The following is an 11565-nucleotide window of genomic DNA, read 5'->3' on the forward strand; positions in this document are numbered from 1 at the left end:
TGCAGAGAGAATCCCAAGTATGAAAGTCCTATGGTCAGAAAGAACCTAGAAGCCAACATGGGAGAAAGCAGGAGGTGAGGTTCGGGCCGTGAAAGTCCATCTTACTCTCTAAGATGACTCAGCTAAAACAAGTCCCGCTCGTCTGGCAATAAAAGCCCACAACAGGGGGGAGGCCTCCAATGGTGCTGATAAGGACTGATCCAGGCCCTGGACTCTCAAGACACCCAGCGACCACCACCATCAATGCTACAAGACATCCTTTCCCTTCTGAGTAGAGAGTAGACTGTTTCCTCACACTCCCGACCTGAGAAAGCCAAACTCTCAAGAACCATGTGCCCCACTCTGGATCTGCTATTACAATCGTGACACAGGCCTTCATTCTGGGCCAGCAAATTCCCGAGATTCTGTGTGGCAAACTTGGGGGAGTTTAACTAAAGTAAAAGCACTTTAAACTTACTGCACAAAGCAAGGCCTGCCTTCTACATGTGCAGAGAGGCACCCCTACTGTCTCTGCAAATACCTATTTCTCTTTGAGAGTGACAGCCAGGTACAGGGCCCGACATGGGTCAGTTTTCCGGAGGAGAACGAGTGCCCATGAAGTCAGTGCTGCTGATCCACTAGAAAGGATGAGCATGGGCTCCCAGGCTCTACGGCTGGAAGCAGGCGCACTGTACCAGTTGACTCCCTGCTTACGTGGCCTTTGGCTTCAGCCCCTGCGACATGGAATGGCCTGGACCCAGAGCTTCTCTGAAGGTCCTTACATTGAACCTGAGACAGTGCTGAAGGTCATGGAAACACCGTTCCTCCATCACAGGGATATGAAGTCCACGATGCCTCCTTATCTGCCAAAAGGCCACAGTGGAAACAGGAGGCTGGAAGGGTGAGCCCTAAATTCCAGTTGGCAAATAATCTATTCCTGGATAGTTTTATTTAATCTCATAACCCAGTGCTTCTCCCCCAGGGGTGATTTTGCCCCTTGGGGACACTAGGCAATGTCTAGAGATATTTTCAGTTATCACAATGCAGAGGAACTGCTAATGGCATCTAGTGGATGGAGACCAGAGATGCTGATCAACACCTTACAGTGCAGAGGAGGGTCCCCAAACCAACCTTAAATGTTAACGATGCTGCAGTTGAGAAACTCTGCATTAATTACTTGGAAAAAGACTGAGTTAGATCCCGTACTCACATTATACACCAAAATAAGTTCCCAGTGGGTCAGACAGTACAAACTGGGGTGACCCCCTAGCTTCTGTGAGTCACCTCTTCTCTCCCTCCCCACACTTTGTGTATTTAAATGTGTGCAGCATCCTAGGACCACAGGTCAGATGATCAGGGAATGTAGTCTCTTGGGGGTCAACGGACTCTCCTAACCCAGGGGTTCTTAAATTCAGGTGATTCCACCCCTGAGGGAACATCTGGTAATGTCTGGAGACATTTTTCCTTGTCATGACTGGGGGAGGGGGGTGCCACCGGTATCCTGTGGGTAGAGGCCAGGGATGCCGCTAAATGTCCTACGATGCACAGGACAGCCCCCACCAGCCCCAATGTCAATAACACTGAGGTGGAGAAACACAGCTATAATCCAAAAGGAGCTTTTTCTCCACTCAGACATCCAATCAGAAGAGTAACATCCACTAATAACTGACAGTATATCTGCACATGCCAGTGGGTCAATTACCCGACAAATGTTCTCTCGGAACATGACCCTCAGACAGGATTAGTGTCATCCCCATTCTACAGATGCAGGAACAGAGGTCCAACATCCTGCCCAAGATCCTGGGCAAGTAAGTGGCAGAAGTAAGACACAAACCAAGGACAATCAATCCAGGCATTTCCAACTGTGCCCCGAGTAGTCAACCGGAGCCTGCCAGTCAGTCCCAGGTTAAAATTCCCGGAGGCTGGAGAGATGGGGATGAAACCCGTGCCGATCTCACTACAGGCTCCACTCAAGGCTCTTCACAATGGGGCTCCACTATCACATGCCAGCAGTCCTCAAACTGCTTGGTCTCGAGACCGCTTTCCACACTTGTAAATTATTGAGACTCTCCAAGAGCTTTTGTAACTGTTGGTTACAGCTGTTGATACTTAGCAGGTTAGAAATTAAAACTAAGAAAATACCAAAATGTTAACTTATTTAGGATAGTAATAGTGAAGGCTTAGCTAAACAATAAATTTTATGAAAAATAACTTTTTAAACAAAAAAATTAGTGAGAAAAGTGGCATTATTTTGCATCTTGACAAATCTCTTCAACGTCTGGCTTAAGACAAGACAGCTAGAATCACTCATTTGCTTCTGCAGTCCACCTGTTGCTATATCACACTATTATAACCTTTGGATAAAACTCCATTGTCCATTCACAAGAGAATGAGAGTGAAAAGGGCAAACAATGTCTTTATATTGTTATGAAAACAGTTTTAAACTTGCAGTCTCCTTGAAAAGGTCTTGGGGACTCCCAGGGGCCCCTGGACCATCCTGGAGAACTGCTGTCCTATGCTGCTGAGTACTAGCAGTCGGAGGACAGCGAATCCTGAATCCCTTACAGACCATCAAAAGCTTTTCGCTGAGGTTCTCTGCTAACGTGCAGAGACAGCTGCGTCTAAGAGGTGGTACAACAGGGCTGAAACCCAAATGCCAACCAAGGTCGGGCAGGCACTGGAAAAGAAGGAAGTGGGCCAGGTCCCAAACTACTCAGGGTGTCCTGGAGGGCGCACAATCTATCTTTTTATTTTATTTTGAGCATTCCAAGTCTTTTTATTTATTTGCAAACACATCTTACATATTTGTGACCAGTATGTCTACAATTTCCATCTAATATTCTCTCTTATGCATTTCATGTGTTGGCTGTATGTTCAACATTATAATTTGGGGCACACAGTCTATCTTAAGGGCAGCAGCTGCTCCTCCATCCTGGAGACTTGTTACTGCACAAGACCACTGGAGGAGGCTGGTTCCAGCTTTTCAAGAGAAATCAGAAACCTAGATTATTTCCCCCCTGAAATCTCAGAATTCTTAAGTGTTGGTTCCTAATTAAAAACAAACAAAAATCCCTAAATGGGCCAAATTAAACACATCTGCTTGCCCCTGAAGCAAGTTTGCAACTTCTGCCTGTGGTTTTTGACTCTGGCTTCATGTCGTAAAACATCTGTGGAGCTTTTTAAAACTACAGACACTGGGGACCTCCTGCCACCATCACTGATGGGGTGGCCCAGGCGTCACTCTTTATTTTCCTCAACAGGCTCCTTAAACAAGTATGGAATGCACTCAGGGCTAAGACTCACGGCACGTACTAGGCAATAGCACCGAATGTCAAGATTGCGAAGGATGAAGCAAACTGTGGACAGGCAGGGGGCTTTTCTCTGAGGCCCCATGCTATATGGTTTTCTACCAAGTAGTAAAAAGTCACACCGACCGTGAACAAGACTCCATGGGACCCAGGAAGGATAATGTGCATAGGTGGCAAAAACAAATCCCCTTCAAACAAAACAAAGAACTCCTGCTGCTTGCTGCCACCTCCATCAGCTCCACTAGATCCTGAACAGATAACGCCGCAAACCCACCTGGCTCCAGATTGCTTCCAAGTACCATGGAGAGCTACCAAGGCTGGGCCAAGTTAACGCAAGCCACCTCTGCTGCCCGCCTTTCTCCGGGTTTTCGTAACAGAAGAAAGGCCCTTCTCAGATCCCCCAAATGGTCCTCATCTCCCACTCTACCCTGGCCTATTCTCTGTGCCCGAACTCACTAACTAGCTAGAATTGAATTGGTACCTAAAATGCCCCCATTGCCACTCCCACACAGTCAGTCTTCCAAATACCATCTGAGCTCGTCTGCTCTAACCTCAATTCGTTCCTATTGCTTCCACTCACCCTCACTCGCCCACAGTACAGTATAAAGACACCAGATCCCCACTAGCCCTGACACCCAATGAATGTGCGACGGTAACAGGACTGCTCGGGTAATCCCATTTTCCAGTTAACCAAGAGGCAGGCCGAAGACATGGTCCAAAAGTTTTGCAGAACTACGACCTTTTTGGTCTATACAATGGAACCAAAACTTAAATTTTCTTCAAAATGTATAAAGATTCTGCAGCCTCGGAGGCAGCATGACACTGCCCAGCTACCAGCAGGCCCGTCTGCTACAGATGTAAGAGGTATCACAGAGTCACATGTGCACATTCTGATCCCAGAACAAATCCCAGATTAACGTTTACCATAACAGTTGTCTCTCACTCATCCTAAAAATTAAGTTTATGGCAGGGGTTGGTGAGAATTTAGTGATTTGAGGATTCCAACCAATTTATTTGTATCTCATTCTCAGGCGTTAAGTTTTAAGTCAACAAGTAAGGTGAAAACTGAGAAAAGCCAAACCACCCTTGAAAATCTCTAGAGTGACATTTGGTCAGACTAGATCAGAGGTTTTCAACTTTGGGCAACTTTGCGCTCCTCCCCCAACCCCAGGAACACTGGGCAATGTCTGCATACATTCTTGCATTTTTTTACTTTTACTTTTTTTTAAAATATTTTATTTATTCATTTGAGACACAGAGATACAGAGAGAGAGCATGAGCAGGGGGAGAGAGGCAGAGGGAGAGGGAGAAGCAGGCTCCCCGCTGGGCCAGGAGCCCGATGTGGGGCTGGATCCCAGGACCCTGGGATCATGCCCTGAGGCGAAGGCAGATGCTTGACCATGTGAGCCACCCAGGCGCCCCATGCAGACATTCTTGGTTGTCATGACTGGGGGAGGGAGGAGGGTGCCGTTGGCCTCTAGAGGGAAGAGATCAGAGAAGCTGATCCACATCCTACAAGGCACGGGGCAGTACACATGCTGAAGAATTACCTGGCCACAAACGTCTATAGTGTCAAGGCTGAGAACCCTGGGCTAGGTTATCACGTGAAAGGCAAGACAGAACCCAGGAGGGCTGACAGCTCAGCTCCAGGGGGCCTCCCATCACGGCTCACCCCGGGGCCATCTCATGGGTGGGCTGGATTCACCTGCACTATGCATAATCATTTCTTGCGCTCTCTCTCTCCTGAACACTTTATGCCAAACCAGTCCACAGTGAGTCCACCATAGTCAAAAATAGCTACCACTTACTGACTGTTTATTACTGTGTGTACAGATAGGTATTAAATAATTCATATGCATTAATTCATCCAATGCTCACAGCAGCCATGAAATACCCATGATTATCATGATTCTCATTTCACTGGTGAGGAAACCGAGGCTCAAAGGCGTTAAGAAATTTGCTCATAGTCATTCAGAGAGTACATGGCAGAGTCAAAATACAAACCCAGTTCTCTGCAAGGCAAAGCCTGTGCCCTGCCATTACTTTACACCAGTGGGTCTTACCCCAGGGGTGGTTCTCCTCACCCCCTGCCCCGGGACATGCTGCAATGTCTGAGGACATTTTTAGTTGTCATGACCCCTGGGGTAGGGGTGCAGGGGAAGGTGTGTGCTACTGGGATACAGTGGGTAGAGTTAGGGACAGTGCCACACTGCTAACATCCTACAATGCATAGGACAGCCCTCACAACAGAATTATCTGGCTCAAAATGTCAGTAGGGCCTAAGTTGAGAACACTGCTTTATACCATGTCCACAGGCCAGCAAGAATTTATATGTACATGGTTATCTTTAAACACTGGGATCTGGAATCCAAGATATCCTATAGCTCAAATACACTTTACTCACCCCCGCCCATTCTTTACCTTTTCCAGACACAAAACTTTGCATTCAAATCCTGACATCCATCTATGATGCAAAGTAACTTCAGGGATAGGATGATTAATGAATCTGGGATATATCAATAGCAAAATGCCAAGCAGAAGAGAATATCCCTGGACACAAGTGTAAAACAAACACACACACGCGCGCGCGCGCACACACACACACACACACACACTCTCTCTCTCTCTCTCCTAGAAGAGAAGCATTCCAACTGGACTTTAAAAGTCACAGACTATAGGAGTACCAAGAAAGGGCTGTGGGAGTTGCTGTCACCATCCCTGAAGAGATCACCATGGCAACGAAGGCCAACAAGATGCTGTATTAGATACACAATTGGAAACGTTTCTTTGTGAACAAGAACAGCACACCTAACCTGCACTACTTAAGCCAATGGTTCTCAATCCTGGCTGCACATGTGAATCACCCATGCTGCTTTCTCACTGTACAGATGCCCGGGGCCCACTTGACATCTCAGAATTGGAATGGGTAGGGTGTGGGGATTGAGCCTTTGTGGTTTTAAGAAAGCTCCCCCGGTGATTCTGATGCCCAGCCCAGGTGCACAGTCATTGTCTCAGACTCAGAGAAAGGTGGCAATGGCCCAGGAAGGGGAGACAGAAGGGTCGGGGATGAAGATGGACCAGCTTGGAATACTACTCGGAATACCACTCTGGAAAAACAGAAGCTAAGAGGGCATTTGACTGGAGCTTAAACAGCAGGAGGAAAAGCACACACATGGGGCAGTCCCTAAAGCTTCAAAATGCACAGGCAAGAAAGCCCTAGTTTACACAGCAGATAATAAATTAAACATCTCAGCACGCTGTCCAAGCCAAAAAGCCACTAAGATTTATGTCCTGAGGACAACTATGCCAGAACTAGTGTCAGAGGCAAAGTACTGAGTGAGTGTGGCATTTATTAGGCAAAAACTTTAAGCATTCCATTTCTCTGTTTTATACTTACTGTTCAATTAAGCAATCAAAAACTCACGTGTCAGCCCATATGGTAGAAATGGTATCCCTGGAAAACAGGAATCCATAATTTTCCCTTTGTGCTCAAAAGTATACTGCACAATAAGGGTCCTCAGTGATGAATTCATTCATTCATTCCACAAACATTTCTTGGATACCTACTCTGTGCCAGGCACTGTTTAGATGTAGGGAATCCACCAGTGATCATGACAGAAAGAAATCCTTGCCCTCATGGAGCTTATATTCTAGAGGAAGAGTCAAACAAGTAAACTTCGCAGGTCAGATGATGACGTGCTGGGGAGGAAAATAAAGCAGGATAAAGGGGATGGGGAAAGGGGATCCAATTTAAAGTGTGTGGCCAGAGAAGTGCTCCATAAATAACGTTTGAGGAAAGGCCTGAAGGAGGTGAAGGAGTGAGCTATAGGGCTATCTGCGGGAAGACTGTTTCAGGCAGGGGAACCGGAAGGTCCAAAGGCATAAAGGAGGGTGTGTAGAGTCCATTCAAGGGACACCGAGGAAACCAGAGTGGTTCAAGCAGAGCAAGTCAGGGAGAGAGTGGTGTGACGGGAGGAAAGGGAGGTAGAAGGGGGCCACTCTAGCTTCTGGGCTGAGTTGTTAGATGGGTAAAGATGGAAGGGAGGCCCGAGTGGTGGAAACCAGCGCTGGTGGTGAGAAGTGGTCACCTTCCGGAAATATTTTAAGGTAGAACTGGCAGGATTTGCTGTGGCATATGAGAGAGAAAGAGAGGAGTGAAGGGTAACTTCAAGGATTTTGGCCTGGGCAATTCAAAGAATGGACTTGCCATTTACTACAAAATGGGAGGAAGACTGTGGAGTGGGCAGGTGTTGGAGGCAAAGATAGGGATTTTGTCTGATGTGCCCATGAGACATTTAAATGCAAATGTCAACTATGATGTTAGATATATTGAGTCTTGAGTTTGTGAAAATTAATAATGGGAAAAGCCTCACTAAAGCAGACTTGGGGAGGGGCTAGAAAGGGAGGCCAAAAGGGGTTGCCTTACCACATAACAGAAATTAGGGGGAGAACGGTCAGTTACAGCCCCCAAAAGAAGAAACATCAACAAGAAAGATCAATTACAGGCCCTGACAGAGGAGGTACACTGAATCTTCTATAAGAAATCCACTACCCCTGTAACTTAGCCAATGAGAAACTGTCATCACCCTGAACTGCTGCTTTTCTCCAACAGACTTTCAATTCAAAACAAGTTCTCTAGCAACTTTCCCCCTCTCCCTAAAATAATGTTCCTGTCCTTCCTTGTGAGACTCGCCTATGGTTTTGTCAGTGCTTGCTTGTCTTAAATTGCGAGTCTCTGTCACTCCTGAATAAGCCCATCTTGCTAGTAAAATAGCTGACAGTGTTATTTTTAAGATCAACAAGTCCAGAAACCGAATGGGCCAAAGTTGTAAATACATACAGTATGTCACATTGATTCCCATTTATCCACTCCCTCTCCTGCCTTTAACTGGATCTTATAAACTGGAATGCCTCCACCCTCCGTGGGCTCCTTTATCTTGTAAAAGAGATACAGCACAAAATGGCAGGGGGTGTGGGTGTGCGAATGGGGGACTGGGCTCTGAAGCCAGACTACCTAATTCACACATCTCTCCTGCTCAAGAGCTGGGTGACCTGCCTTGGACAAATAACTTAACCGCTCTAACTCAGTTTCCTCACCGAGAGAACAGGCTAACAGTACCTACTTCACGGATCTTTTGTGAGGAGTATTACAAGACAACAGGATTCAAGACTTTGAACGGTACACGGTACTACCCCCAAACGCTCGGCCAGGGTGGGCAGTTATTATTTCATTCATGCATTCTTACAGTTCAGTATGGAGACCTCAGGACACCGTCCAGTAGCAGGGAGCACGGTATGGGGGAAGAGGGCCAGACAGGTAGACAGCTTGCCAGAACTACGGTTGTGCTCCTAGAAACGGAGGGAGCTAAAAATAGGCCTCGGAAGTCCTGAGGCTACTGCGATATCAACACCACTATTGATTTAAGCAGACATCAGCTTATGGAGTGCTTTCTCAAGAGGATTTAGAACCGTAACCTTGTCAAAAACGCTCGGGTGGGATGTCAGCGCTCCTGAGAGGAGGGAATTCGCACAGCCTGTCTCCCTGTCTCCCTCTCTGGAAGTGCGGCGAAAAAGGGCCAAAAGGCAGCCGGGGCTTTCTGTGGTCCACAACCCGCGGCCAGGCCTAAATGCAGGGAGACGAGGCGCGACTCTCAGGTCGCCACTAAGGATCTGGGGGAACTGGCGGGAACTGGGGGCCGAGTTCGGGGGGGTGGGGAACAGACCAGGTGTCCTCCATGCTCGGCATGGAGCGGTCCCGCGTAGGATGAGAACCACAGGATTCGGGGGTGGGCTTCCTCGGCGCCACGACGGGGAAAGGGACAAGCCCGGTTCCCGGGAACGAGGGGGCGCGGGAGGGAGCGTGGCGCGCTGGGCAACGACCAGGCCCGGAGGTCTATTTACATCTGAGGCCAAGGCGCTGAGGCCTCGCTTCCCGCCCCCTTCGGGCCCCGACATGGCCCGGGGAGCAGAAGGGCCTCAGAGCCATGGTTCCAGCGGCCTCCCAGGCCCTCTGGCCGGACGGTGGCAGGGCCGAGGCTGCCGGGAGTGATGGGCCGGGCCGGTGAGTCCGGCCTGAGGGGACGCAATGGGGGGCGGCTGTGGGGCCCGCTGGGCCGCTGTCCCGGAACACACGGTCCCCCGCACTCCGGGGTGCTCACCCCTCAGGCTTGTGGCCCCTCGGCCTCCCGCTGCCCGTTCCCTGGCCGCCAGCTGGCCCCCGACGGCGCCTCCCCTACCTTCGTTCGCCAGGTCCGCCATTTTACTTCCTTAAGCCCTCCCACAAGGCCCCGCGCCGGCCCGGGCTCTCCTGCTTTCTGCCAGAAACTCCCGCGCGTGCGCACTTCGCGAGCTGACTCCAAGCGAGGCCGGCAGCTCGCGCCTGCGCGCTGAGACCCGCGCGGAGTCGCGCTCCGGAGGGCCGTCCGGGCCCAGCCAAGCTCCGAGCACGCGCCTGCGCACTAACTGCCCCCCGCCTCCTTTTCCCGCCGACCAAGGGGGCGTGGGCAGCGCAGGGCGCATGCGTAATGAGCCTGGCGCGCGTCAGCGGCGACGCGGGAACGAACGTTCTGTGAGACGGCGCGGAGGGGGCTAGGTTTCGACGCGCCGGCTTTCTGCTCGTTTTCCAGGAGTTCCTTGAGGTGGGAGCGCGAGCCGCCGAGGGAGCCGCGACTGAGGCCTTCCCCGAGGTGAATCTCTGGATCTGTGGGGGGCGGGGGGGGGGGGCTGTCCACATGCGCAGGCCTGACAAGAGGCCTTCGGGGCGCCCCGTCACCTGCGGCCTCAGTTTCCCCTTCCGAGGGCCCAGTTCAGGTCTGCGTTTTCCTCAGGCCACGTGGGGCGGTGGGGGAAGTTGGGGAGGGGTCAGAGGTCGGAGAGCGCCGGCCGGAGGAACGATCAGTCCGGGAGGGGCCTCTGTGGGCTGGGGGCCACGGGGGTGGGAGTCCCGGGGCGGCGCCTGGCGCGGAGCGGGGCCTCGAGCGTCTGCGTCTGAGAGCCGGGCTGGACCGGCCCCCGGGCCGAGGGAAGGTGTTCCGCCCGCCCGCGCCTCCTCGCCGCCTCGGCTCACCTGCCCCGAGTCTGTCTGAACGCATTCCTGGCTCTGCTTTGTTGCCAGGCCACAGGCCACAGGCCACGCGAGGCCAGCCTCGCCTCTCTCCGGGGGAGACCGCGCCGCCCCCTGGGGGGCTCCGTGCCCCGGTGCCGGGCAGAGGAGCCTTTAAACAGTATAAATTAGATCAAGGGCCCATCTTTCCTCCGCGCGTCCATACAGCTTTCTCCTGAATTTGGAGTAAATTCTAAACCTCTCGTTAAGGCTCACGAAGCTCCCCACGCTGTGCTCTCACGCTCCCCTCTTGCTCAGTGCAGTTTAGCCACATGGCTCTTCAGGCCTGCAGCATGCCGAACTCCTTCCAGCCTTCGCGTCTTTGCACCCGCTGAGCCCTCTGCCGGGGCTTTGTGTCCCGGGTCTAATCCCCTGTGAGTCCCAGCTCCACTCCTCTTCCATTGTGATCTAGACAAGGAAGTCCTACAGCCTGTTGGCCGCATCTGGCCCGTGAGCTAAGAATGGTTTTACACTTTCAGTTGTTGGAAAAAATCAAAAGAAGAAAAATATCTCACGACGTGTGAAAGTTGGATGAAATTTAAATTTCAGTGTTCACAAAATTTTATTTGAAAATAGTCACACTACGTATTGCTTGTGGCTGCTTTCCAAGCTGCCCCAGGAGTGCTGACTCCTTTTTAACGGAGACTGGCCAACGAAACAAAATATTTGCCATTTGGAGGCGCCTGGGTGGCTCAGTAGATTAAGCATCTGCCTTGGGCTCAGTCATGATCCCAGGGTCCTGGGGTTGAGTCCGCCTGGGGCCCCCTGCTGGGGAGGGAGTCTGCTTCTCCCTCTGCCTCTCCCCTCACTCTTGTCTCCCCCACCCCCAACTAACTAAATAAGTCTTTAAAAAAATATTTGCCGGGCGCCTGGGTGGCTCAGTTGGTTAAGCGACTGCCTTCGGCTCAGGTCATGATCCTGGAGTCCCGGGATCGAGTCCCGCATTGGGCTCCCTGCTCGGCGGGGAGTCTGCTTCTTCCTCTGACCGTCTTCCCTCTCGTGCTATCTCTCATTCTCTTTCTCTCAAATAAATAAATAAAATCTTAAAAAAAAAAAAGATACACTTGAAATATTTGCCACTGGGTCTTTACAGAAAAAGTTTGCCAACCCTTAATCTACATGGTTGCCCTGTATGCATCTTTACGACCTGTGGGGCTTGACAAATGTTTAACAACT

At 50.6% G+C, this 11565-nt stretch overlaps 1 protein-coding gene across 14 annotated transcripts in view; it reads right to left on the reverse strand.

Moving 5' to 3' along the window:
* Positions 1 to 10890, reverse strand: part of RANBP3 (RAN binding protein 3) — a 53871-nt gene extending 42981 nt beyond the window's left edge. For 2 of the 14 annotated variants that reach the window (XM_027583654.2, XM_027583651.2), the window contains exon 1: positions 10354 to 10889. In XM_027583654.2, the coding sequence (XP_027439455.1) occupies positions 10354 to 10378 (25 nt within the window). In that variant the 5' untranslated portion in view covers positions 10379 to 10889. Of the gene's footprint in view, positions 1 to 9523; positions 9615 to 10353 lie in introns of those variants that run through there. The other 12 variants (XM_027583659.1, XM_027583649.1, XM_027583650.2 and 9 more) reach the window with 11 other exon arrangements.
* Positions 10891 to 11565: the final 675 nt, after the last annotated feature.

This window comes from Zalophus californianus, chromosome 1 (assembly GCF_009762305.2).
Source record: "Zalophus californianus isolate mZalCal1 chromosome 1, mZalCal1.pri.v2, whole genome shotgun sequence".
Lineage (NCBI taxonomy): Eukaryota > Metazoa > Chordata > Mammalia > Carnivora > Otariidae > Zalophus > Zalophus californianus.